Below are 26,835 nucleotides of genomic sequence, written 5' to 3' on the forward strand. Positions count from 1 at the left end.
CTAGTGTTTCTTCACCTCCTTTCATCCACCCCTTAATGTCCCCACAGTGCACAAGTCCCACTGGCTTTGCCACACTTGTTCCCACAGGTCCAGTGCCCTGCCAGGGTGGACGCTGGAGCAGTGGGCCTCAATGAAAAGCAGGAATCATAGCAGAGCTGTCCCCAGCAGCTTTTGGACGGGAGTTTCCTCACTGGCTGCTGCCTCATCTATGCATTCACCCAGGCCAGAGGCAGCGTGACAAGGAGATGAGCCCTAGCAGCACAGGACACCAGCACCTGCGGCTGTACCCAGCTCACAAATTCCCTACCCTAACACCAGAACTGGTTTAGCACCAAAAAAATGCTTTTTGCTCCAAACTATGCTGCAAATGACAGACAACAACAAAACCTTTCCAAATTCTGTATTCAATGTATTGCATAAAAGAAAAAGCTGGAGACCTTTATGCTTTGTTGAGGAGGATTCTCTAAAGTCTTGTTCTCACAGATGTGATACCAGAACTTTGGAAACATCCCAAGAAATGAAGTTTTTCAAGCTCAGGTGAAGTACTAATTCAGGAAACAAGCCATGAGAGGCAGGTATTTAAGGCAACATTTCTGAATCTACAGTGCAGCCAACTGGGCACATTTAGAAAGCACCAATCTATTAACCACCTTGTTACAATAGTAACAAGTTTGTTCAAGAGATAATGCCATGCTCCAGTGAAACACACCAGACACATTCGGTAATTGCATGGTTTTGAAATTTAAATTTCATGCAAAAGAAAGTTCAGACATTGTTTTTTCCTTCAGGTAAGAGTGGAAATTCCTGATGCAAGTAGGGAATTGCCCAGGGATATTTCTTTTAATGAACACAGTGTGTATATTAAGTCCAAACACAACCTTCAGAAAACCTCCTGAAGGAACTGCATTAAGTGTACAAGATGGTTGCTATTCCCTCTGCAGGTTCTGCAAAAGACTGCCACATATTTCCTGATATTACCTTAAATACAGCTTAAAGATACTTGAAAAAATTGTTAAAACTATTTTTCACATTTTTCATGAAGACGGTTGTGGTTTATACTGACTCCAATTTCAATTATCCATTTTCAATAATGCATACTAGAAGGGAATAAGGATGTAAGAGGATAACCACAGTTATTGTAAAAGAGATTTTTCTGCCAGCTTTCAAAAGTATATAGGCATGTTTTTCACCTTCAGATACATCACCATGAAAAAATACTAAGTTTCCTGAATCTCCTGTTAAAATTGCTAATGCAAGCCCCACATTTGTGTATGTGGATGAACTGTGTATTGTTATATACACTGTGTAATTAAGTAACACATGTGTTGCACATTTGTTCTTCACTGTGGTGTGTCCTTGACAACTTCCTTACAGTGCAAACAGAAAAAAAAAGAAAAAAAAAAAGAAAAGAAAAGAAAAGAAAACCACCATATCACCACCAAAAAAACCTATATAAGAAAGAACGGGCTCAGCAACAGGATTTTAAGGTTAACTAAAATTCAAGAGATTATGCATGACTGACTTCCTGGTTTAACAATAGGCATTACACTTATCCAAAACACTATGTTGACTCCATCAGGTGAGCTGCTGTCAAAAGGAAAAAAAAAAAAAAGAAAAAAACATGAGAGGCAACAAGAAAACAGCTAGCTGTCAGACATATCACCTGAAAAAATAAAGGTCCAATTTATTTACCTACCTACAATACACTTAAACAACTGCTGGACAGCATATGAAACAAGCAAGGCAAAAAGGGCAGAAGCTGGCACAGCAGCCTTACTTACCTTTGCTGTCAGTTCACTAAATCATCAATGGCAATGTATTTGTTGCAACTTGGCATTTCTTTGAAGAACTGCTAGTTACAATGCAAAGTTATTATTAAATATCTGCAGAACTCTAAGAACCTTAACTAACTAACTAGGTCACGTAAACCAGAGATCAACAAAAACTCATTTTCTTTTAAAAGAGAGACACTCCCACAAACTCTTTACTTATCTCTATCCAGTTCTCCCCAGAACAGTGAGGACACTTTTAGAATTCAAAAGTATTCAATGTCTTCTTCACACATAAAAAAATAGTTTAATAACAGTAAAGTAAGCTCTGGTTCAGCTTAACAGCAGCTCTCTGGACTTTAAAACACATTGTTCCCCCACCTTGTTTGAGAAATGACACTGCTCTCTCCTTCCCATTCCCCTCCCCAGCCTCCCAAGCATTGATATAATAACAGAATTTAACATTTACAGGTATGTTAGGTAAGTACCAACTGGCAGCCACAACTAGCTAACAGTTAGAGGAATGCTTCCTGTCATACCTATTTTACCATCCCAGAGTTTGCCAGAAGAGGTCTGGCTTCATCGATGGATGAATGAAAGGTGAAAGACAGCATTTTCTTCTCAGACCCCCTAGGGGGCTGGAGTCTGCCTGCCAACACAGCTGTATTGTCACAAACCTAGTGGAAACGTGCCATCTCCTGGGAGAAAAATTTTCCTCCTGACAACATGGCTATGAACACACCTTCCTACCTGTCTCTGCTCCTGGGTTTTTATCAAGACTGGACCAGCTAACCTGAAGGCAAATCACCTGGACATGTGAGAACATGGCACACATTTCCTCAGGTCAGAGACAGCAATATCCAAATCCCCATTACCACAGTAACCTGAGAGCTGCTATACTCCAACCACAGCACCTTTGCAAACAAAGACACACACAAAGCCGAAAGAGTCATGCCATCGTGGCCATACTGTACATAGAGGGCTTGAGATGACATTTCTTATTGCTGCCTACTCCTAACCATTTACAGGGACAAATGAGTCAAATGAGATGGGGAACATAACCTGAACCCACCTAGGGAGCTATTCCATCTCCTGCCTCATTCCTGCCAAGGAATGAGAAAATGAGAAAATTCAACCTCTGGGCAGCTAGCTCTCTCTGAAAAGTTGCACTAATTTCCCCCTTGTGTATGTGTATGCAGGGGAAAAAAAAAAAAAAAAAAGGACAGCAACCAAGGGGACGCAAAGAGTATTATGAAGCAAGCATGCAACCTTAAGCAACTGCTCACAGTTTTTCAATCAGAGCATAAAACAAATCCCCTGTTTGTAAGGCAGCCTTTTCCTTTGCTGCAGCGCACTCAGTAATGCAGCTCATTCTTCCAAGCACGAAGATCTGTACAAGATTCTTGACTGTTAGCACTGCAGGCTCCTTAGAAACCTGACCACTCAAAGTTTAAACAGCCTGGTCGCCCATGCATCAATTCCCAGTTCACAGGTACCTTGTACACACTGTATTGCAACTGCAGCCTTTTGGTTCCAAAAGCACTGTGAAAGTTTTATCTACTTGGTAAATCAGCTTTCATCACTGGAATGCTCCACATCAATCAATGCAAGAGCTGAATAACTAGATCCAAGTCAGGATTTGCAGTCTCTGGACACTGAGTCCCACTGTTTTGAACAGGGCTAACAACAATGTAGCTATAAAGAATTCCTCAGGAAAGCATCAGCTTTCATGCAACAGCACAGTCTTAGTAAAATATGAAGTCCAACCCCTAACAGAGAGTTCCTTATGCTTTATACTTTTTACAAATTTATAGAATGGTTTGGGTTGGAAGGGACCTCAAAGATTATCTAGTCCCAACACTCCTGCTGCGGACAGGGACACTTTCCACTAGGCCAGGTTGGACAAGACTTAGCAGGCTGTGCTATGTCCTGTCCAGCCTGGCCTTGAACACTTGCAGGAGTGCAGAATCAGCTACAGTCTGATCCATCACATACTGTACTTTCAGAGTTTTGGGACACAAATACTATTCAGAAGCCAGGGTGTAAGTTTTACTGCAGTAACCATTCTCTGCACCAGCTTCCTACTTGGATGCATTTATTGTGCAGAACACCTCCCTTCTGCTTAAATTAAACCATATCTAAAGTAATCTATCCTAAGAGCCTACTAAAACACTACTTCTACTTTCATCCCTTAATTTGATGCCACCAATGTTGTTCAGACAAGTCCTTAGATAAGTATGCCACTTTACTTTCTTGGTCAACACACAAACCTCCTGTAGCAGGCTTTTAAAAGTGAACAGAAAACTATCTTTCTGAATAAATTCTCATTCTAGTTTCAGCAACAAAACTGCACTCACATATAATGAATAACTGTTATTTTAGAAAAATCAAGTCTTGTCCACACCCAATCTTTGGAAGTTAAAAGAGAGTTAAAGTTAAAAGAGAGTAAAGCAAGCAAACCAAGCAAAGCAATTCCTTTTTTTCCTGTTCTCCCTCCATCAGACTAGATGTTAATTGGCTGCCCTGACAAATAAGCATTGGAAATATAAAAACAAAAGCTAAAGCCTACAACGTATAAAATAGCATATTTAAGACGTGTCTCAAGCTTTGTACTACAGGATAAATGGCCTATCAGGATGCATCAGCATGGAACAGTGGGGACACCCTGTGGCCACTTAGATTCTTTACACGTTAATGTTCACATTATTCTTAATCCATTTTTCAACGACTTTTGCAAATTACATGCAAAGTCACATAACGACTTAGTCACGAGAGGACCTGAAGGCAATAGAATTTACTTAGTTAACTTCCCACCTACCACTTTATGTCTGCAGTTGCTCTGCTCTCTCAGTTTTCAAGATCTTTTCTTCTTAGATATTTTCTTAGCTTCTAAGCTGAAAAGAAAAAAAATTTAAGCAGCTTGAGCTCCTTAGGTGTCAACAAATTTAAGCAGCTTGAGCTCCTTAGGTGACAACACTAACCCCTGACAGACATGCATACAGGTAAAAAGCAACATTCTAATTTAATTTATTTAGATTGACAGCAGTGTTCATAAAAGGCATGTACTTCTCAGATCTAGGAATTCTGCCAACAGGAAAAATACTATGAGATGAAATACATGTGCAAATCACCTGCCAATATTGTAAGTGAAGCAACCACGAGAAAACAAAAGGCCAGTAACTCTTGTGAACCTGCAAGCAGTTCCTTTCACCCCTTTCCTTCCAAGGAGGAGCAGTTTCAAGATGGATATGTGTGCAGATTATGAGACTGAGCACTCCTCACAGACAATTCACTGCCCAAAATTCCAGCTGTTTCCATATTTACACAACAGACTTCAGCTACACAGCCTGAAGAAAAGGTCCCCCCAGCCAGTTCATGAGACAGCTGTGGCTTCACCAGTCAAGGTCATAGCAACACACTCACTTCTGATCACATTTACTTCACCACTTAAAAAAAAAAGAAGTGCAAATTAACTTCAAAGCAAATTAATTTTTAAGGTTTGTATGTGCATATTTTCTCACTACTGGAAAGAAGATTTTCTTTTAAATTTCCAAGTTTGAGCAATTAATCATTTCTACTTAAGATGCCTACAAAGGCTGGGAAGAGCCAGTGCCAAATCCCAGAGCACATAATTCCCATGAAGAGGCTCTGCAGTTTGCATGGTTCACAATTTGAGTCAATTTAGTGCAGCATTCCAGATGGGAACGTAGCAAACTAGGACTTGTCCCAAGTACTTTGCAGCTGTAAAATCCATTTACAAGATTTGTTCTTGTACATATCTGCTTTAATGCAAAACACACAACTCATCCTTCCAAGCAAGACATTCATGTTTTCCATCAGGAACAGACTTTGTTATTTGCCAGTTATAGGAGGTGTCAGGTCAAACAAGATCCTGCAGAAGAAAGCACACTCCACACCTCAGACAGTTCACTGGCACTACTAATCAAAATTCATCCAGTACACTGAGGTCATTTAGCATTTCTGAGCTCCAAACATCATCGTCCACTAAACTGAACCCTTCAAATAATCACATTTAAGGTAACACCAAAGCAGTCTAGGTTTTTCTCAGTGCAGAAATTTGCTTAAACTGTGCTTAGACTGCACAGGTAAAGGTTGTGCAGATGTTAAAGTCAAGGAAAAATAAAATGTCCTCTATTACCTGTGCAAAACAAGAGCTCAAAATGATACAACTGATCAACTCAGCTTAAATCTGCTCCCACAAAATACGCCTCTCAGCTTCTCTCACACTTGCCATCTACAGCAATATTAGAAATTATCTAATGATTCATCTTGAAAGAATTTTTCATGCATGCTCTTACTAAACACTTTTGTTTCATCTAAATATTCACACACAAAACACTTTCAACAAAGATTTTCCTATTGGCTGAAAAATCCAATTTTTATAGTGCTCAAATCCACTATAAAGTGGGCTGAGAAGCACTTGCCCTGTACCACTTGCCTAGCCTCTGGCCAGTTATCATTCCCACAGAACACTACTGAAACTTAGTTTCTACCTATTCTATCAATCTCATTCTATTAAGGAAAAAAAAAAAAAAAAAACACTTGACAAAACCACCATGAAAAAGCACATAGTTTTTGGGTTTTGTCAGTAGTATTACTTACAATACATCTGGTAAAGAAAGAAAAAACTGAAAACCCCAGAGATGATCAGAACATGTCCAAGGGCCCTAGTGCAGAACAAGGTAGAATGTCAGTCTTAAAGAAGGCAAGAGGGACTGTCTGGGCATGCTCTGCTTTATTCCCAAAACCCACAAGGACTGCTGCTCTACTGCCTTCACATTCTGCACACAGACCTTCCTTCCCACACCAAGCATCTGCAGCAATTATTAGAACCAAGAATGTGCTGATATTAGACATTCACCCCAATGCATCAGGCTGTGCACTTCCTCACCATTGTACAAGGAAACAACTGAGAAACACCTGTGCTAAATAACAGCAGACTAATCCACTATTAAAAGTCACAGTTTGTGCTCCAGTCTGCTAAGGTTTCTGCTGAAGAAAGGTGCTGAGCTGCCAGTGAATCATCACTGAGAAAGATAATCTGAGACCAAGACAGCTTAATAAACAACTCTGAAAGGATTTTACAGAACCCATGTCTCATGTCACACTTGTATAAGCTGTTTACAACAAGGGGCTAAGAAAGGAATCCTCAGGGAGCCACACAAGGGGGCATATTCTTCTCAGAAGAGTTATGTGATTTTTGGAATGAAGTAATCTGATGTACAGATGAATGAGACAATAAACAGTTTTTAGAGAGGAAAATGATAATGCTGGTTTCTGAAACTAAGCACAGCAGGGAGCAAGCTTACAGAAGGGTGTTGAAGAGATTCATACAATTTCCCAAAAGCTGATACACTTAATCCCTCAGAAAAGCAAGACTGAAGTGTTACCGTCACTCTCGAGTGTGACACCGGATTTCATAGGTACAGTGCGAGCATAAACCCTCCTCATGGCTTCATCTGGCACATGGTTTATATTACTCCGCAGTTATTAAGGCAAATAGGACAACACCATGCATTCTATCACTATAAATCCACTGAAAAGCACTTCCCTTAACCACGGAAAGAAATCCATACTTGTTAACATGCCACTGCAGTAGAGACTACTGTCCAACTACTTCTGTGCAATATTATCAGAAATAATAGGCCCATCTCAGGATTCCCACATTCTTGCTGAAGTGAAATGGTTTGGCCAAATGTGGATCCTAATGGGTAAAACAGTACTTAAAAATACAGCAGATTAAAAATTAACCTCATTCTTAATGTTAAGTGCTGTTCTCTTCAAGTGAAACTTGAGATAAAACTGTGTAACAACTTGTTGCATTGATCCTTAGGTTAAATCTATACCACACATATAGAGGCAGAATACCAGCCCTCAAGTGTTTTCACATTTTTCTCAGATGAAGCCTATTTTAGGAAGAGAATCATAGGAATAATAGTTAATAGAAAAATTAAACAAAATATACCAGCCTGGAGTTACCATAGTCATTCCTATCAATCATATACAACTGCCTTTTTTAAAAATAATAAAAAATAATACAAGTTGGAGATGATGATTTTGAACACTGATGATCCTCTCTTGTGTTTATACACACTTTGTTTACCACACTTCATAAACTAAATATGTCCACAGTCAGCATGAGAATGCTTCTAAAACAAACAAGACAACAACAAAGCCAGCTCAATTGTTTTGTTGCCTCTAGCAGTAAGTGCTGTATATTCATATAAACTTCATGACCAAAACTTTTCACCACTGAACTGCTCTGCAGCAAGAAGGCAAACATCCTTCTCCCACGTGCACCTGAATGACCAATGTGTGTAAGATGTACATTTTGAATCATGTAAACATTCCTTCTCACGGGATATAAACAATAACACACGATCTATTACACCAAAACCAAGCAGGATTGCTGAGTATTAACAGCAGGTACACAAAACACTCCTACTCTCCTCCGATTTTTCCCTCACTCCCCAGTCCCTCTGTGTCTCTTCTAATTACCCAGCTGTGTACCATTCACAATTCTCAAAGCAAGGACAAAAAAACAGAATTTAAATTATTAGCTCAACAAGAGAATATGAAAACACATAAACACTGGGCCAGCCTAATGCCATTATTTTTTAAACTCCTGGTAATACTATGACTGATTCAGAGAAGTGTGCTGTAAAACATTCATGGCAGTCACGTTGTCTCTCACCTAAAACAAGCCTTTCTCCATCCTTCCTGCTGCCTGATGTCATCTCTCCCTTAATCGTGCTTTTATTTATACAATTTGGTGTTTAAAACAACAACCACCTCACAAGAGAAGTTCAAGTAACTTAGAAATAAAATCAGATGGACAAGATCAGCCGTGTGAATAAATGCAAAGTAAATAAACGCAAAATAAATGCCAGTGGTCATTCCAGCAAGTCTGTGCCTCCACACAGCAAAACAAAGTTCAGAAACAAAGCTGTAAGAGTTTGGAGCAGCTATCATTTGACAACTCACTTAAATTTGTGAGCCCTGCATCAACTTATAAGGAACAACAAGCACAAGAAAGTCTATTCATATAAGCTGAGGCAAACAAAACAAAATCATGTCCTTTACTTTTTGTACAGATCACCATGTACATGCTATATAGTACTATTTAATTTCATTAAAAAATAAAAATTGCCACATAGCGAGACAAATTCCCAAGTAAGTCCATTGCTTTATTAAATCCTCAGTCTGAGGTGAAGTGTCCTTTCACCTCTGTATTTTTTAAACTATCTCACACACTTCAAAACCTGACTAATGAGGGGGAGCCGATTGCCCTGCTTCTTGCTGATAGCCACCAAAAGCTGTCTGCCAGCCAGTGGCTTTTTCAGACTGCCGGCCTTCATCCAGCGATGGACAGAAAGAGTCCTACAAAGATGTCTTGGGGTCACACTACCGATTGCAGAAACCGGTTTTCCTTTGCATTAAGCACCAGCTTGGGAGAGTCAGCAGCACGAGAGCCGCTGCTCCGGCCCCTCCGCGCCGCGCTGGCCAGCAGGGCGGGCCGCCAGGTGCCGGCGTTACCACGCCGGGTTCTGGGCACGTCGGTTCCCGCGGAGGCGCTCCCGGGCCCACCGCCGCCTCAGCCGAGCGCCCCCTCCCATCTCCCGCAGCCCCACTCACGGGCCCACCTGCCGCTGGCAGACGACCAGGGCCAGCCCCGCGCACCTGCGCTCGCCGCGGCGCCGCCACCCCGCAGGCACAGACTCCACGATCGGGCTCCAGCCACAGTCCTCCTCAAAGCGGCCGAGACCGGGGCGAGGCCGGCCCGGGGCGCGATGCCCGGCACCGGCACCGGCGCCGTGAGGGAGCGGGGCGGAAGAGCGCGAGGAGGGGGCCTGAGGGGGCACGCGCGGGCTCGCGAGGCAGGGCGAGCTCAGGGCGCGCGGGGATAGCCCGGTACGCCACGTACCCCGGCCCCGCAAACAACACGACGGCCAGTATTTTATTTTATTTTCTTTTTTATTACCTTTTAATCAGCTTTTTGTGGCAACATTTGCAGCCACCCTCGCACCAGTGCCGCCTCCCTCCCTGTCCGCGCTGAACACAGGTGAGACTCCCGCAAGGACGCGGCCGCACCGCGCCGGGCAGCGCGGGGTCCTTCTCCAGCGAAAGGAACGCGCTCCCTGGCAGGCGGGGCAGTCGAGCGAGGAAAAGAGGAAAATTACATACAAGAGTAAAAATCAGTTCCGAAGCGCCGCTCGGCGCACCTGAGCCACCATTCCGGCTGCTGCCCGCGGCGCTGCCCCCGGCAGAGGGCGGCCAAGGGCAGCGCCGCCGTGCCCGACTGACAACCGGCCCCGACGGCCTCGGTGCGACCGCGGGCGGACGGGGCAGGGAGACAGGCGGCTGCCCGCGGGTGCCTGGGCTGCAACAGGCGCCGTCGGGGCTGCCGCGTGGAAGGACGTCCCGCGGGCGCCGTCAGCAGCTGCTGTACAAAGCACGCGTGCCAGGCGGAATGTCGGCCCTCCGCGTGTAATGTTACGGAGATTTTACTGGAAAGCTCTGACAAACTGGCACAGAGAGCGGGTTACTGATCTCCCGCGATGTGCACGCTCTCCCGGGGCCACAATAAACGAGAGGGACCCCAAACGAGGCCGCCCATCTCCACCCGCAGTCAGGCGCGCCCGCGTGGGGTTGCCGCTTACGGGGAGACCGATGCGCGGATCTTTGCCCGGGGTTGCCGGCCAGGCGGGGGCACACACCAGAGACACAGCAGGGCAGAAGCGGCCGGGTCAAGCCCTCGCTGGCGCGGATCGGACCGCCCCGTCCAGCCAAAGGTGCAGCAGCCTGAGCCGCACGACGGAAGGTCCCGGTCCCCGCGGCCGCTCGTCCCCGCGCCCGGCGCCGCTCCCGTCCCGCGCTCCGCGAGCCCGCGGGGCGCCGGCGCGGGCGGGCTCCGCATTGGCTGTTGCTAGGTGACGTACGGCGCGCCACGTGACCGGTGTTAAATGCCGTCCCGGCGGCGCGCGGCGCGCAGAGTCCGTCCCGCGGGCGGCGGCGGGAGCGCGGCTGCAGCGCCCCGGGGAGCGCGGCGGGCATGGCGCCGCGGCTCTGAGCGCCTGTCCCCGGTGGGGACGGCCGCGGGGCGGCGACCCGTGCCCCGGCGGGCGGGGGCGCGGGATGACGGGGGTGCTGGAGAGTCTGATGCCGGACATGCACACCAGCCAGATCTCCGCCGGCAGCTACCACCAGCACGGCGGCCTGCACAAGCCGCAGGAGTCCCCCACGCTGCCCGTCTCCACGGCCACCGACAGCAGCTACTACACCAACCAGCAGCACGGGGCAGCGGGCGGGCCGCCCTACGGCCCCGTGAGCTCCTACCCGTACGCGGGCGGCGGCACCGCCCCCTACTCCGCCAAGGCCGCCTACGACGTGGGCTACGGGAGCGGCTACGGCTCCTACGGGCCCTACGGCAGCAGGGCCTCCCCGGCCAACAATGACTCTGGTACGTCCGAGCCCCGCGCGGGGGACGGCTCGGTGAGCCTGGCGAGGAGGCGATCGGGGCTCTGGACGCGGGGTGGGCCGGGAGAGCGCTCGTTCCCGGTGGGTCGCCCCGACGGGGAGGGCGGTGATGCCGAGCTGCGAGCAGGGCCCGAGGTGGCGGGCGCGCCTCGCCTCACTGGGGTTGCCGTTTCTGCCGCAGCAGAGAAGGAAGACTGCGAGCCGGAGATCAGGATCGTGAACGGGAAACCGAAGAAAGTGCGGAAGCCCCGGACCATCTACTCCAGCTTCCAGCTGGCGGCTCTGCAGCGGCGCTTCCAGAAAACCCAGTACCTCGCCTTGCCCGAGAGAGCGGAGCTGGCGGCCTCCCTCGGCCTCACCCAGACGCAGGTAAGGCTTCCGCCGCGGGCCCCGGGCACGTCCCGCCCCGCCGGGGCCTGTCTCCCTCGCGGAGTCGGGTGCAGCGTGGGAGGAAGACCGGCCCACGGCGCCTCGACGGCCCGGGGTGGGAGCGCAGGCGGAGCGGCAGCGCCGCTGAGGCAGCGCCGGCAGTGCTCGGGGCTGCGAAAGCTGCGCGTCCCTGCCCCGTCGCGGGCGGTCTGGGCGCCGAGAAGGCGCCGCAGAGGCAGCGGCCGCCTGACGCCCCTTTCCCCGCAGGTAAAGATCTGGTTTCAGAACCGCCGCTCCAAGTTCAAGAAGATGTGGAAAAGCGGAGAGATCCCAGCGGAGCCGCCTCCCCGCCGCAGTTCTTCACCACCGTCTCCCTCCTCGCCCCCAGCCTGGGACTTCGCTCCGCACCCACGTACCGCGGGCGGCGCCGGCACCGCAAGCCCCAGCCCCGCCGCCGCCTTCCTCGGCACTTACTCGTGGTACCCGCCGGCCCCCGGCGGCCCGGCGCACCTGCCGGCGGCCGCTCCCCTCCCGCAGCCGACGCAGCCCCCGCATCACCACGGCAGCGGCAATATCTTCTAGGCGCTGTAGTAGAGACTTGAGCCCGCGGGCCGCACCGACGTGCAGCGCTGGTGTTTTGCTGAAGCCTGGCTCCGGCCGCGGCCGTCCCGGCAGAGAGGAACTGCTCCGCGCCCCGTGCCGCCCTTTGCCGCCGGCGGCGGGGCCCGTGTACATTCGGCCCCGTGGGGTGCTCCCTCCCTCCCGTGAAAACAGCCAGGCTGCGAAACAAGTACTCACCTCCTCCTTCCTCTCCGTCTATCTTCCTCCTCTTCCCCGGCGTTTTCATCAAACCATCGGTGCAGAACTCTGGTTAACTTTACTTTTTATTTTTTTAAAGTTGACAGGTGCCTTTGCGGATAACCTCACTTTGATGCTGGGGATTAAAAAAATAAAATGATTTAAAAAAAAAAAGATAAATAATTTTTATATGTAGATTTAAAACAGAAGCCTTCCGTGTTTAAGGTATCCGTTTTAGCCGTGAACGAAGCCGTCCGGCGGGGCGGGGGCCGGTCGCAGGCGGCGGTGCCGGCACGGCTGCCGCCCGTCCGCTGCCTCCGGGCTGGTTCCGTGCCCCGACGGGGCTTCCCCGCGTCGGGCGCCAGCCGCAGCGAGCCCTCCTCTCCACCCTCCCTCCGCTCTTCCCCCGCCGGCAACCTAGCCACCGACATGGCCCTGATCTGTTTGATGTCTAGCGTCGTGGAAAAAAAAAAACAAAAATCACTGTATTTTTGGTTATTTATTATGGAAAACTTATACACTCGTTAATGTTTCTTTTACAATAAGCAGAGAGTATTTAAATAAATTATTGTTTCCATGGTGCCCACGCTGAGTTTTTGGGGGATGGGGAAATTTGAGGGTGTCCATTCGGACCCGGGCGTTCGCTGGGAGGAAGAGACGCGTCCCCTCCACCTCCTCCCCGTTGTAACAGTTGCCGCAAGCCTGCAACTTCCCTCCTCCTTCCCTCTTTCCCGTCTACAATAAAATCTCGCCCCTGACAGTCTTCTTGGCGAGGCCATGAATCACTCAGCGCTGCCTGCAGCAGCCCAGAGCCGCCCCCCTTCCCCCTCTCCCGCCTGCTGGCGCCAGCGACATTTCACCCGGGACAGACTGCTGCCGTCTCACAGCTTCCCATGGCTGTCCGGAGGGGTTTGGGGCAGGGCCATGCCCGGGATTCGTAGTAGTCCTGGAGCTGCTTCTCGGGCGCAGCCCTGACCCAGAGGCATTTCGCCTTGTCCCTCCGGCAATGGCAGCCAAGCCGGTAACCTGCATGGGGTCTTTGCTTGGGCCAGAGCTGGTGGCTGCCCCAAGCCCTGTGGGGTGCTTTGAGCGCTGGAGGCACTGACGGGACTCTCTGAGATGTGCCCCTTGGGGACTGGACCCCTCAACATGTTCCCCTTTTGGATGCAGCCCTTCAGCTTCATCCCGCCTAGCTGAAATCCTCGGGGATGTACCTCGTAAGGGCAGCATCCCTTCAGGCTGAACCCCTTTCGGGGCAGCACCCCCTCCAAGTCGCATCTTCATGGGATGTATCCCTCGAGGGCTGGACCCCTCCAGGATGTACCCTCTGGAATGCTCCCTTGCCCCCCTCTGAGCTGAACCCTCACTGTGATGACCTTTGCTGCACCCTTCGGGGCCGCCCCACTCGGGATGCCCCCTCCCGGCTGTGCCCCCCAGGCTGTAGCCCTGAGGGCTGCATCCCTGGAGACGGAAAAGCGGGTGAAAGAAGGAATCTCTGGCCTTCATCACCAAGAGGACCCCACCATTCTTGGAGAGAACACGGAGAGAGAGCCGTGATGAAGATCCCATTGCAGACAAGAAGGCTCGGGCCAGCTTGCCTGGGGTCGGGAATGGCCAGCCTGGCCGAGGCTCTTCCGACAGGCCTTGGCATGAGGAGCCCGGGCGGAGCTGGAGGAGGCGGAGGGGGGCGGCCTCACAAGGAGACACGTCGGGAGGAGGGGGGAAAGAAGGGGGAAAAGAAGGAGGGGGAAAGAAGGGGGGAAAGCGGGAGGGCAGATTGCTTCTGAGAGCTTGGGGAAAGCTTGGGGGGCAAGGGGAGGCGGGGGTCGAAGGAGGAGTGAAGAAAAGCGAAGAATAACGGAGGCATGTTGGAAGACAAGAGTCGGGTGCAAAGAAAGCGAGAGGAGGGAGTGGGAGAAACAAAGGGGAAAGAGGCAGCTGCCCTCCAGCGCCGGCGCTGACCCGGCGGCGAGGACGGGAACGAGAGTCCAGAGCCGTCCCAAAAAACAGCGGGGCCGACTCGCCCCATATCTTTCCCCTCCTTCACCCTCCTGCCGGCCGCGGGCCGCTGGTGGCAGTGGCCTCAGTCGCCCGCTCGGACCGGGGAGAAGAAACTTCCCCGCTGGCGGACGGCGAAGCGCTGGGGCGGCGAGCGCGGAGCGGGCGGCACGCGCGGCGAGCAGCAGCGCGGAGCCCACGCGCCGTGGTCCAGCAGGAGCTGTGTTCCCGGCAGCGCGGTGTTTCCGCGGGCTACGAAGGGGGGGCGGAAGGGGAGGAAAGTGGGATGCACCCCTTTGGCAGGTGACAAGTTTTGCTAAATCGCTAGTCCGGGATGCATGAGGAAGCCGTCGGGACGGAGATGATTCCCGTTCCCTCGCTGTCCCTCTGCCCCACCGCTTTCACAGGCGCTTCTCGCAATTAAATAAAGCTCCCCACAAACGTCTGCGCCCCGGTCTCTCCTGGCCCAGTGTCTCCAGTCCGATGTAGCATCGCGGTGCGGGGTGTTGCTCGGTTCCGTGGGGTCTGGCAGGATGCCGACAGCTACATGGGGTCCCTGGGACAGGCACTGCCCAACGGGGGAACGCTATCAGCGGTCGGGGAGCAGAACACAGCACACCCAGTACGGGAGCCTCCGCGCTTTCTTTCTGTTATTTAGTAATTTTTATTATACTTATTACTGTTTATTTGTTGTCTGCTGGTAGCAGCCCTCTTTGGGCTGTCCGCACTTGGTGTGTGTGATGGGGTTTTTCGTCCTTCAGCATCCCCGTGTGTCCCAGAGCCCTCCCAGGGTCCGTATTTCCCCCGCTGTTGGCACGCCAGAAGCGGCTCACACCGTGCGGGGGCCGGCGGCGGCGGACGCAGAGGCGCGGTGCAGCAGATGCATATGTATAGAGACATGCGTGTGTTTGTAACCTGTTTTCTTCCGCTCTTTTCCTGTCCCGTGGGACGGGGCAAGCACCGCTGAGAGCCATAATCCCCCTCACAAGTTGCACCGGGATCGGCCTCCCGGAGCCGGCCAAAGTCGCGGGGAGCAGGATACCCGGGGGGCGAGAGATGCCCCGGCCTCCGCAGCACTCCGGGAAGGGCTGCTGAGCGGAGGAGGGAGCCTGGGGGTGGCGGGGCTGGGACGAATCCACCCCACGTCCCAGCGCCGAGCTTCCCCCTCCCGCCCCCCGCCGGGCCTGGTCCCGGCTCCGGGCCGGGGGAGCGGCTGAGCGGGGCCGGTCCCGGGGGGCGGCCGGGGTAAGTGACGGGTCCGCGGCCAGCCCGGTCCGGGAGGGCGGCACGGCAGCCGCCCGGCCGAGGGGGCACCCTCTGCCCCCCCGGAGCACGGGCGGGGCCGGCCGGGCTCGTACCGTGGGGAGGCAATTTACTCATTTGCCCGGTGAAAAGAGAAAGCACGAGAAATTCAATTAAAGCGGCTCTGGCAAAAGGAGTTATTTGAGGCATGAATGTCTCCCCTAAAGCTGCAGCAATCATGTGGCATTAGACACTTCCGGAATCCTATAGCCAACTTGAAAAATCCCAGACCCCTTTTTTCCCTAATTTTTGCTCTGATCTGTAATTTTATCCACATTTGCACTAGTTTGAGCATTCTGGCTCTCCCATCTGAAAGCCTGCAATTACTATATAATTCTTCGCAATTTCACATGTCCTAATATGGACTGTAATTTTTGCGCAAGACAATTTCCTGCTATTTCAAGCATCAACATTGTCAAAGTTGTATGTACATAATAAATGGGAATATCAATGCATAGTTTTTAGCATAACATCTTGACTCCTCGATAATTATATCCGTTCGGAGCCTACGCAGAATTAGCCTGAATTGCATGGTAACTGCTGCTGCTTTAAAATTTTTAAAAATTACTCATAATTTTCCCAAAGATTACCAAGATCTCGAGTGCACAATGTCATCAGCGTAATGAAGAGTAAACATTTATGCTAATAATCTGCAATTTTTTTCATCAGCTATAAAGACAGAGGCTATATAGCAGAAAATTTCAGTCATATTCTGCAAGAGCAGAGCTGCAAAAAGGCTGCTGCGCTCAGAGGCATGTGCATCTCTGGGGGATCTCAATCCACATTTGCACTCTCAGGATATTATTATTGTGCTCGGCTTCTTTTTTTTTTTTTTTTTTTCGCTTTCTTTCTCCCTCCCCGATCCTCTCCCCTCTCTTTCACACTCTCTCGTTCTTCTAACTTTCGTAGCAAAAAGCCGCGTTCGGTCCTTTGGTTTGTTGTAAAGCAAAGACTTGTGCCCAGAGCCTCAGGGACTGAGGCGGAAGGTAAGGGTGGCGACACAGGCTCCTTTCTCGCGGGGGTAGGTGAGTGTACGGGGCGCGGGCCGGGAGAGGGGGGAAGTACCGGCGGCGGCTCCGCCGACCCAGTCTCCCCGCAAAACCTCCCGCCGGCGGCACCGGGGCGAGGAGGGGAGCGGGGCGGCGGGCCGGGCGGCGGGGCTGCCGCGCACAGCCGAGCCGAGCCGAGCCGTGCCGGAGCATCCCGCGGGCCGAGCCGTGCCGGAGCCGCGGAGCGCAGCGCGGGCGCAGCGGCGCGGGGGCACTCGCCGCCCGGGACCGCCGCGCTGCCGGGGCTGCCGGCGCCCGTGTGCGCTCGTTTTCGGCCGTGGTTTCGCGGTGTGCGTTTGTCGGTTCCTTGCGAAGGGGAGCGATACTGCCCGGTGCCGGGCCGGGAGGCGGGGGGAACGGCGCCGGTGCGGAGGGGGACATGGCACTTTTTCACTGGCATGAGAGTGGCGGTGGCGGCAGGAGCGGGGTTAGGAGGGCGGCAGCGGGAGAGCGGAGCGGGCGGCGGCGGGGATTTCTTATCCCCCTCTGTCAAACGAAAGGAGCAAATTCCGAATGCAAACGGGCTTGGGCTCTGATATTTGATTTTTTTCTAGTTTCAGGGGCAGCTCTGTGCTCTGCAATTAGATTGACACATGTACAACATCCCCAGCTATTCAAGGGGGTTCGCAGGGACACTCCAAGGGGATTTTTTTTTTCCCTTTTTCTTTTTGGGTGGAAGATATTAAAGAGGTATCTGTTGTTTGGCAATTTTGCTAAGTCTGTCTTCATTACTTCAACATTGTGCATTTGCTAATTTGGAAGCCCCTTCCTATTGACAGCTCTGCTCCATACACCTGCAAGCAATTTGCAGAGCTCCAATATAGGAGAATTGCAGAGATGGCAGCTCGCACCTATTTTATTTTTTTTTCTTCGCTTTTCTCAATGCACAGCAAATTTGGCTTTCAGTGCGTTATCTCTTTTGTTAATGCAAAAAGATTCCCTGGGCGAAAAAATTGCTCATAATTACCAGAGAGATGGGGAAACTGCATTAGAATAAATAAACCTGAAATTACTGTAATTATGTTGTGTTTGATGGGCTCGGCTTGTAATCAAGAAGAGAATACAGTGAAATGATGCTGACCCTCTTGGGTTTGCAGCTGTACGCGCACTTTGGGGTCTTTTTTTGCAGAAAAGAGTCATTTTGATCATCATTAAGCTGTGTGTAACCTATTTCAGAAGTGTTTGAAAATGAGGGGCACTTTTTTTTTTCTCCCCAACAAGGAAAAATATATCCCAAAATTACATTTTGCCATTTACGAGCACATCCATAAGGTTGTATTTGCCGGGTGACAATTGGTAAAGGTATAATATTCGAAATCAGGGCTTAATCATTGTAATGAGGTATTGTTTCAATATAAGCACCTTTGGATTATTCATAGTTTAATTAATATCCTCATTATGAAAATCTTCGAATCAGATATTTGATGAACTACTTGTCAGCAACAAGGCAGAATTAATTAGGCCTGTATTGAGATTAACATTTTCAAATGTACAATTATAATAGCCTCTAACTCAAGACCGCCTCGCTGAGAGAAAACTGATAATTTCTCTATTTGAACTGTTAGTAAGACGTTATTAAATTAGGAGAAGCTGATATATCTTTAAAGCCCTTCGAGCTGCTTGACCACCCCTCTTTGGCCCGGCCAAAGACGTTTGGTCCCCGGCAGAGCCGCCGCAGGAGCCGTGTGGGTCCTGGGGCGCTGCGGAGACTCGGGCCGTGGCACTGCGGGAAATGCGGAGCTGCGGCGCGTTCGCCGTGTGGCATCGCAGCCCCGCGGGTGCGCGCTCGGGCGGATGCTGCGCGCCCTGGGGAGCGGGTGCGTATCGCGGGGCGAGCGAGCGCGGCCCCCGCGGGCTGCACAGCCGCTCCCCCGCGGAGCCGGCGCGCAGAGATGCGCACGGGCAGCCGGCCGAGCGCAGCCCTGCGGGCTCCCTCCGCTCCGCAGCGCGTTACCCGCCCCAGCAGTAGCCGCGGGCTGCGCCGGCGCTGCGCCAGCCCGGGGAGCGGGCACGGCTCAGCCAGGGCGGCATGACCGCGGCGGTACCGGCACAGCTTCGCCTCCCGTGGGATGCGAGGGCAGGGGACGGGGGCCGGGGCTCTCCCGGCTTGACCACATCCCCTTCCCGTCCCGGCAGCTGCTCCCGTTTCCCCCCGGCTCCGAGCGGCGCCTCCGCCGAGGGTCCCCCGATCCTAACTGGGCCCGCTGGGCGCACGGGGGACAGCCTGTCCTGTCCGGGCCGCGTCGCTCCTCCGTGTCGCCTCCCGGTTCCGGCCCCCGCCGTCCCGCCGCGGGGCGCGCCGCTGGCCCGGACCCCGCGGCCGGCCGCGCTACGGGACAGGGAGCACGCGTGTCTCTTTTTCCAAACCATAATTTTACTGTCTCAAAGAAACTTTATAACTTATGTACAAAGATTTGTGTGGATTGTTTTTTTTTTTTTCATTTCCTCCCCCAGATACAAAGCAATAAGTTAACATTCTCAATATAAAACTAAACTTTGACATATAGAACACTAAACACAGCCGAGCTCAGTTTATCACATTTTCCGAATTCACAAGTAAAATGTCAAGATCTCAGTACACAAAGCATCATGTTTTACAGCCACACGAAACAGAACAGAAATAATAATAATAATAATAATAATTAAAAAGGCTAAATTTGTGCAACATGTTTACAGAACAATAATAATAATAATAATAATAATTAAGAATAAAATATGTACAGCGAGTAGCTCCTGCACGTCGATTTGTGCATTTCAACTTCGGGCCGACTTTGCGCGGGGAGGCCACGCCGGGACAGCGCGGGTGTGCCCGCCCGCCCGCCCTCCCGGTGGGTCCCCCCCGCCGCCCTCCGGGCTGTCGTTCCGTCCTCTGCGCCTTGCTTCACCTCAGCAAAGCGCTGGCAGCTGCTGCAATTCCACTTCAGAGTACCAAACAATGTGCATTTATTTCCTTTGTTAAATACTTGAGAAATGCAAATCACTCGGATCAAAATTTTCCACACCAGCGAAGTATAAAAGTTACTGTAAAAGTTAAAATCGCATCCTTCCCTCGTGGTGATTTACTCGGGGAGAAGGAGGGGGGAACGGGACGACGGACCGTCTGTGGTTTTGTTTAAACTGTGCGTCCAAGCAGTACACTCAGCAAGCTGAGTTTGTTTCTAGCACTCTCATAGTGGCAATTTAAATCAATAAATAAACCCCCTGTCTTCCCCTTTTAACAACAACAAAAAATATACAGATGGACAGTGAAAGGTACAGAAAATGTCGCGGGAAAGAAGCTCTGGTAAATTGTACAGCTTCCTTCCCCCTTGCAATTTAAGAGACGGTCAGATCGGGGTAGTAAATAAATGACCTACATTTCAACAGACACAGACAGACAGACAGGACAGAGGAGAGGGCTTCCCCGCCCCCCAGACATCTTTTTCTGATTGTCCCACAAAGCCGCGGCCGGCGCTCGCTCTGCTCCCAGGCTGTTGTGCGGTGCTCGGGGCCGCTCCGTCAGCTGTCAGCGGTGGGAACCGGCCCGCATCACATCTGTGCTCTCCTGCACCGAGCTACCGTGCAGCGTCCTAATGGCTGGATGGGCAAGAGACCTCCTGTTTGTTTGTTTGCTTGGGTTTCTTTTGTGGGTTGGTTTTTTTTTTTTTAATTTTAATTCTCTCTCTCTTTTCCCCTCATTTTTTTTTCTTTCCTTTTATTTGACTTAGTTTCTTTTTTTGTTTTGTTTTGGTTTTTTTGAGTTTTTTTTTCCTGTAATAATTTTAATTCTTTTCGGGACCGAGAGTGCTTGCGTTAGGGGAAAACGTATATATAATCACATCAGTTGCGGCTGCTGCATAGCTTCTTGGTGGGCCGAAGGGTACCACGACGTGTAGCTGGGGATGTAGGTGCCCGGGGTCCCCGACGAGGCCTTACCGGAGGCGGAGGTGGTATTCCACACTGGAGGCACGGGTGGCGAGCTGCCCGAGAGAGCCCTGCCGTTGGTCAAGGCGCTGCTCTCCAGGGCGGCCCCTCCCTGCTTCATCAGCTTCTTGAATTTGGAGCGCTTGTTCTGAAACCAAATCTTCACCTGCAAAGGGGAGCGGAGCAGGGTTCAGAATCCCTCGGTACGGTCCAGCATCCCTCCATCCCTCCATCCCTCGCAGGGCACGGCGGACCCCCGCACCCGGCGGCCCCCCAGCTTCTCTCCCTCATTCCCCCCCCCCCGTGCTGTGTTGTTTTGTGACACCAAGGCCCCCAGCGGGAGCCCCTGGGCCCACTGCGGCGGCCTCTGCGGGGGCTTCCACAGCACCGGGAGCCCCGCGGCGGGACGGTGCCGCCCCGGGCCCCGCTGCCCACGGCTGTGACCCGGGCGCGTTACGCGTGTGGCCTCCCACGCTCACGGTGGGGACACGGAGGGGACACGAGAGAGGGGCCGACTCAGTCGGAGCTGTACCTGGGTCTGGGTGAGTCCCAGAGAGGCTGCGAGCTCGGCTCTTTCGGGGAGAGCCAGGTACTGAGTCTGCTGGAACCTCCTGTTCAAAGCCTGTAGCTGCAAACTGGAGTAAATAGTCCTGGGTTTGCGGATTTTTTTCCCTTTCCCATTAAAGCGAACTTCCCCTCCTTCTACCACAGTGCTTTTCTCCGATTCGGCCCCTACAAACAACAAACGACGCAGAATAAATAATAATAATAGCAGCGATAGCAATAATAGCAGTAACAGTAATAGCAGCAGCAGCAGCAGTAACAATAACAACAGCAACATCGACAATAACAATAATGAGAAGGAAGAAAAGTGAAGCTCGAGTAACGCTAACAAAGGCTCCGGGCGATTATGGCAGCCCAGGCTTCTTCCCAGCGAAAGTTTGCTATTTTTACAGGCTGCAGTTTAGGTTTAATTACCCTTAATTGCATACATTGTTTATAGCGCTACGCAATAAATAATTACGAAGACTAATACGTGCACATCTGGGTTGGTTTCTTTTCCAGCCAAGCATTGTGTGCTCTGTGTATTGGTCCCCTGTGATTCTCAGCCTCTCTTGACTAATATTTTGTAATTTAATTTAATTTTTTCCCCCGATAGATTTTTTTTAATACAACACCCTCCCTCCCTCCTTGCCTTCCCTCCTCCCCTCCCCCCCTCCCCAAAGCCGAGTGCACCTACCTGTCTCCTCTAACCGGGTCTGAGTCAGGCTGGAGCTGTTGGGGTAGGACTGCACTGAACTGATGTAGGGGTTGGTCGAGTGGCTGCTGACCGAGTTCACATAGGGGTAGCCCAGCGGTCGGGAGAAGGACGAAGCTGTGCTGTACGAGCTGTCAGGCTGAGAGTGGCCCGCGGAGTGTAAACAGTGCATGGAATAGTGTCCGTGGGACATGGGAGAAGGAGACATTTGCTGGCTGGGCGGCCCAAACTCCATAAAGACAGCCTTCCCTGAGACGGGGCTATTTAGACTCTCTGGCATGGTAGTCATGGTCATTTCTTGTCGCTTGGTCTGTGTGTGTGTTCTCTCTTCAGCTTGCCTTTTTGGGGTCTGTTGTGTTTCTCAGGACAGGAAAGAACCCAATTTAAGCGAAACAGGGTTTTTCACTTTCCATTCATAAGAAAATGGAATTTGTCTCTTTGAAAAGTCTAAGCATGATGCTGTAGATCTACACAAACTCGCCTAAAAGCTTTGACTCAGCCAAGTCTATGAATATTCATGAGACGGCGGAGCTGATTGGTCCGCCGTCTTGCATAATCGCTTTGGATTGGTCCGAGGCGCTCGGGGCTCGCCCGGACCCCGGTGAGCGCGGAGAGCCGGGCTGGCAGCGCCGCGCTTGCCCGAGCGCCGGCGGCGGCCGCGGCGCGCCCCGCTCCCGGCCCGGAGCCCGCTCCCATCGCAGGCCGCCCGCTCCCGCCGCCGGACTCCGAAGGCGCCGAGCCGGACTTTGGCGGAAGGCACCGCAACCCCCCGCGCCCCTCGCCGCGGAGGGGACCGCAGCCGTGCTCGGCCGGCTCGGCGGGCTGCAGGGGCTTTGCAGCTGCCCGCCCCGCTCCGGCTGAGGCGGCGGCACCCGCGGACAAAGCGAGCGGCCCCCGCCCGCCGGGCCCCGCGGGAGCCAGGGCTCCCTGGCCCGGCCCGCGCGTCCCAGCGCCGTCCGCAGCTCCAGATCGCGCCGCCCGCCCATCGCCGTTCTCGCTTTAAAGGGAAAAAAGCCATCCAACCAAACAAAGTCCCCCTGAAAGGGCCCAACGGCGCATTTGAGCTTAAAATGAAAACTTCCGCGTGCGTGAGCGGTAAATGAGGTGGGACTTAGGAGATCCTCCCCAGAAAGCCCACGATGAATCCCAAATTACTTCGCTAGATAATTAGAAAGTGTTGATAATTATTTCTTTCATAATTCTGCGGTGTGACTGTAACAGGAAAATGATCTTGTGAAAGTTCACACGTGCAGATGTATTAGTTACTGATTCATTTGATTAAATGCTAGTCTCAAGTGCTCTGATCCACAGCTGAAGGCGGCCCCATTAGCATAACACTGATGTTTAATTTTCATACGCATAATTAGCCATATATTTAACACTAATAGCAACATGCAGCCTTCCAGCATTAAACAGCCTGGGATTTGATCTGGCCTGGGCTGAACTTTCCCGGTTACACCTAGGCTGTCTAGGGTGCGCAGTTATCACTGCACTACATCTATGTAATCAAGCACATTTTGGCAAAGGGAGAACACCAATAAAAATGAACATTCAAAACAAATCGCAGTGTTGATGTCGTTAGAGGTACTAGCGCCGGCAGCGGGGCTTGGGCACCCCCGACGGAGCCCGCACCGTGTTCAGGCTCCTTCGGGCACCGACGGCCCTTGAAGCAGCCGGCCCCTGACTGTGCAAAGCTGGCACAAGCGAGCCCCTCTGCTCCCTTTTATTTTTTTCCTCCTTTCATTAGTGGCTCTGTCGGTTTTAATTGCCCGTTTCCTAACGACGCTTTTACCTCCTTTCCCCCCCCCCCTCCTTTTTTTTTTTCCCCCTCAATGTTTTGGTGGTTTTTTTTCTTTTTTAATTTGCTCGCAATGCGCTAAGTTCATTCCCACTAACTCTCCGAGGCTTGGCGCAGAAGGGGCAGTGACGGTGTTTCCGCACGCACACGGTGCCCCCCGCCAGCCAGCTCTGCCCTCCTGGCCGTGGAAGTGACCACCCGAGGCGGGTCAGCGAGCTTGACCGGGCAGGGAACAGGGCGCCCCGGCAGCTCCGGCAGCTCCGCCGGCCTCAGCCTGACAACTGCACAGAGCCGCTCCGCGTCCGCCGGGACTGCCGAACTCTCTGATCGGCCGGACACAGGCAGTCCCGGGCGAACCGCAGTCCCCCCAACCCCGCCAAAACCCGCGGCCGGTGAGGCTCTTCTCGCCCCCGTCCTGCAGAGCAGGGCCCCCGCCCCTCCGTGGTGCCGGTGAGCGCGGCTCCGGCGGGCGCCGAGGGGCCGCGGCCGCAGGACGTCCTGACCCCGCGGGAGCGACCGCCACGTCGGGGCTCTCATCGTGCGGGCCCGGCAACACCTTCGGCATGATGGGCTTGTGCGAGGCGCTGGCTGTCCCCGAACAGCCGAGACATCTCTTCAGTCTCATGGGTAATTAGGATTACAAAGGTGCGCTATCAATGCCTCCGGCTGGCCGCCAGCGCTCCGCAGCGGCCGGTAGAACTCGCAGTCCCAGCAGAGTTACCGGCGGGACTTCAGGGCTCAGTGATTACCAGGAGCTGCCGGCAGTCCCCCTGCGATGGGCTGCGGGGGGTTCCCTGCTCCCGGTTGCCCCGTTCCCTCCTCACCCCACGCTGCGGTAAGAGCAGGACAGGGGGCAAAGGGCAGACGATGGTGAGAAACATGGCACATGCGGTGCCATCCAGGGGCTCCCGGCGTGGCCAAAATCCACGGGAAGCACCTCTGGTGCGCCTCCCGGGACGCGGCGGACACCCTGCTGCTGCCAGCGCCCCTCAGAACGGGCAGCGCGGCTGGGCGATGGAACGTAAGGGAACAAAACACACGCCCCTCCAGGCAATGCCGACCGTCCTTCGCACTGTTTAATCTCTGCGTATTTGTAAACTTGGCTGCATCGTTTGTTTTGCAGGTTTTATGGCCTTCCAAGCTCCTCTCGGGGAGGATGAAGCTGAGTGGCTGCCCCGCGGTGTTAGCCACATTCAGGGAGGGGGATCCCCGCTTTTTGAAAAGCTGCTGTTAGAAACTATTAGAGCTGAGAGTTCAATGTACTTGAATGGAAGTAAACAGCAGAGTAGAGCTGTAAGAAAGCAGCTTACTTCTGTCCAGGACCACTGAGAGAGCCAGCACTGAGCCACTCTGGTTGCCTGAATGTGCAACTGGCCAGCCCTCAGCATGCGACCCCCTCTGCCTGCAGTGAGGGCCAAGTCACTTGTACCAAACAGCACAGCACCACTGTTGCCATAGGCCTGGGGAACTTCTGGAAGTCCTTTAATGATCTCCAAGGCTACCCCACCTTTCACAGGCCCAGGTCCTGCTCTGGTAGCCTCCAAATATCAATGTGAGGCTTGTTTGGTGCCACGGGGCAGTCAGCAACTGGCTAAATTGCAAATCAACCCCTGCACGGCTGGCAGGCCTGGACAGGACTGCAGAGAGCACAGGGCCCAGTGAGACCGCAGCTCGTGAGGTCCATTGGTTCCAAACTCCGTGCAGGAGTCAGGACTCCTCTTCCAGACTGCAAACTCCTCTGCCTCCATAAAATGCTTAAACTGTAGAGTGCCTCTCCCTTAACCAACATGGGCACCACAGAGCAGTGATTACCCCAAACTGGCTAATTTTTCAAGCAGGGCAATTATTGATCCCCGGAGAGGCATGCTTTGCATCTCATTTTTAATCACTTTTTGTGCTGTGTAAAAGGGGGCAAGAAGCAGGGGATTGCTGCTGGGAATGATGCTGGGAAGAGTCTGCTCCCTCTGCCTGACGCGCTCAGGAAACTTTTTTCCATCCTAGTAGAAGTTACAGCCTGGGAAACAACACTGTGTTAATCACAATGAAGACAAATTGACTCTGTGCCTCATCTATAAAGGGAAAATGCTATGTTTCTCTGTCCTCTCAACTGCTTAAAGACTGCATCATCTGATATCTATTTGCTCCACATAGGATTTGGAAGAGGGGGCACCACTTTCTGCCCCTAACCCCAAATAACCCAGATCCTTTGCCACTTGCAGACTGGGCATGGCTGCTCCTAGGGTCACAAAAAAACTAAAGACTTTTATTAAATACTCACCAGGTAATATACAGAAAGAACTATGCCCAGAGCCAACCCCTCAAATTGCTTTTTCTGTCCCCTGGAGTGACTTATGCAACAGCCATTCCCCTCAGAAATTACAGAAACCTCTTCTCTGTCCCGAGTGAAACTTGAAATTCCAGAAGTACAGCAAGTCTCTCCACTTCTTGCTCCATCTTTAGGCTTCTTCCACCAGTTTAGTGAGGATTTCTGCTCCCTCTGAGGTAATCACCAGGGTATGTTCAAATTGTGCCGATCTGAAATTCACATTTAGCAGTTATGAGGGGGAAAACACATTCACCATGCCTGGAAACTCATCTGCTTGGGTTTTTTTGCCTGTCAGCGATGAGTTCCATGTCTTAGGAAATACCAAAAAATAAAATCAGGCACCTTTTATTGTCTACAGAAATTGCAGTCCATTTGTCCTCCAGAATCTTAAATTCAGGGGATCCTTCCATTATTATTGGCTCTGCAGCAAGAAAAAAAAAGTATTCTAAAGTTAGTTGCACTCCTGTATGGATTGTGAAACAACCAAAAAGAGGGGGGCAGGTAGCTCCCCTTCCACACAGGTCCCAGCTCCCTGGGCTGGCATTCTCTTGACACACTAAAATGTGAACTAAAAAGGAAGACAAAACAGCAAGGTAGGAAGTTGCCCATTTCTCTTTTGTAAAAGCATGGAATTTTAATCAAGCTTTAATTAAGACCGTGTGGATAATAACCAAAGTACCAACCACATTTATAAACAACAGATAGTTTTAAATATTCGAATTTTTAAAACAGGCTTAAAATGTTCATTAAATCAGCAAAACAACAAT

At 51.7% G+C, this 26,835-nt stretch overlaps 3 protein-coding genes across 7 annotated transcripts in view; 1 reads left to right on the plus strand and 2 right to left on the minus strand.

Annotated features, from left to right (window-relative positions):
• Window positions 1-10,771: 10,771 nt before the first annotated feature.
• Window positions 10,772-13,015, plus strand: DLX2 (distal-less homeobox 2). Of its 2 annotated transcripts, none has more exons than XM_064434442.1 (3): window positions 10,772-11,250; window positions 11,449-11,636; window positions 11,904-13,015. In XM_064434442.1, exons 1-3 carry the CDS (start codon window positions 10,926-10,928, stop codon window positions 12,216-12,218), a joined length of 828 nt encoding a protein of 275 aa, XP_064290512.1. In that variant the 5' UTR covers window positions 10,772-10,925; the 3' UTR covers window positions 12,219-13,015. The 2 variants fall into 2 exon arrangements, with proteins under 2 accessions (XP_064290512.1, XP_064290513.1); XM_064434443.1 differs by having other exon boundaries at window positions 11,452-11,636.
• A 6,124-nt stretch (window positions 13,016-19,139) lies between these two features.
• On the minus strand, window positions 19,140-22,893 carry DLX1 (distal-less homeobox 1). Of its 2 annotated transcripts, XM_064434448.1 has the most exons (4): window positions 21,927-22,893; window positions 21,219-21,418; window positions 20,699-20,852; window positions 19,140-20,359 (listed from the first exon to the last, which is right to left on the minus strand). In XM_064434448.1, the coding sequence occupies exons 1-4, from the start codon at window positions 22,237-22,239 to the stop codon at window positions 20,289-20,291; spliced, it is 738 nt and encodes a 245-aa protein (XP_064290518.1). In that variant the 5' UTR covers window positions 22,240-22,893; the 3' UTR covers window positions 19,140-20,288. The 2 variants fall into 2 exon arrangements, with proteins under 2 accessions (XP_064290518.1, XP_064290517.1); XM_064434447.1 differs by having other exon boundaries at window positions 19,140-20,852.
• Window positions 22,894-25,609: 2,716 nt separating this feature from the next.
• The window catches only part of METAP1D (methionyl aminopeptidase type 1D, mitochondrial), a 44,021-nt gene continuing 42,795 nt past the window's right edge, over window positions 25,610-26,835 (minus strand). For all 3 annotated transcript variants that reach the window (XM_064434444.1, XM_064434445.1, XM_064434446.1), the window contains 2 exons: window positions 26,411-26,489; window positions 25,610-26,277 (listed from right to left, as the gene is read on the minus strand). In XM_064434444.1, coding sequence (XP_064290514.1) covers window positions 26,199-26,277; window positions 26,411-26,489 — 158 coding nt within the window. In that variant the 3' untranslated portion in view covers window positions 25,610-26,198. The remainder of the gene's footprint in view (window positions 26,278-26,410; window positions 26,490-26,835) is intronic.

The sequence above is a fragment of the Passer domesticus genome, chromosome 10 (assembly GCF_036417665.1).
Source record: "Passer domesticus isolate bPasDom1 chromosome 10, bPasDom1.hap1, whole genome shotgun sequence".
Classification (NCBI taxonomy): Eukaryota; Metazoa; Chordata; class Aves; order Passeriformes; family Passeridae; genus Passer; species Passer domesticus.

What these genes read in the sequence shown, in the direction of transcription:
- DLX2 (XM_064434442.1), top strand. Translation starts at nt 10,926, where the DNA reads ATGACGGGGGTGCTGGAGAGTCTGATGCCGGACATGCACACCAGCCAG. An exon ending in CCCGGCCAACAATGACTCTG is followed by an intron (nt 11,251 to 11,448) that starts GTACGTCCGAGC and finishes TTTCTGCCGCAG; the next exon opens with CAGAGAAGGAAGACTGCGAG. An exon ending in TCGGCCTCACCCAGACGCAG is followed by an intron (nt 11,637 to 11,903) that starts GTAAGGCTTCCG and finishes CTTTCCCCGCAG; the next exon opens with GTAAAGATCTGGTTTCAGAA.
- DLX1 (XM_064434447.1), bottom strand. Translation starts at nt 22,239, where the DNA reads ATGACCATGACTACCATGCCAGAGAGTCTAAATAGCCCCGTCTCAGGG. An exon ending in GACCCGGTTAGAGGAGACAG is followed by an intron (nt 21,419 to 21,926) that starts GTAGGTGCACTC and finishes TGTTGTTTGTAG; the next exon opens with GGGCCGAATCGGAGAAAAGC. An exon ending in TGGGACTCACCCAGACCCAG is followed by an intron (nt 20,853 to 21,218) that starts GTACAGCTCCGA and finishes TCCCCTTTGCAG; the next exon opens with GTGAAGATTTGGTTTCAGAA.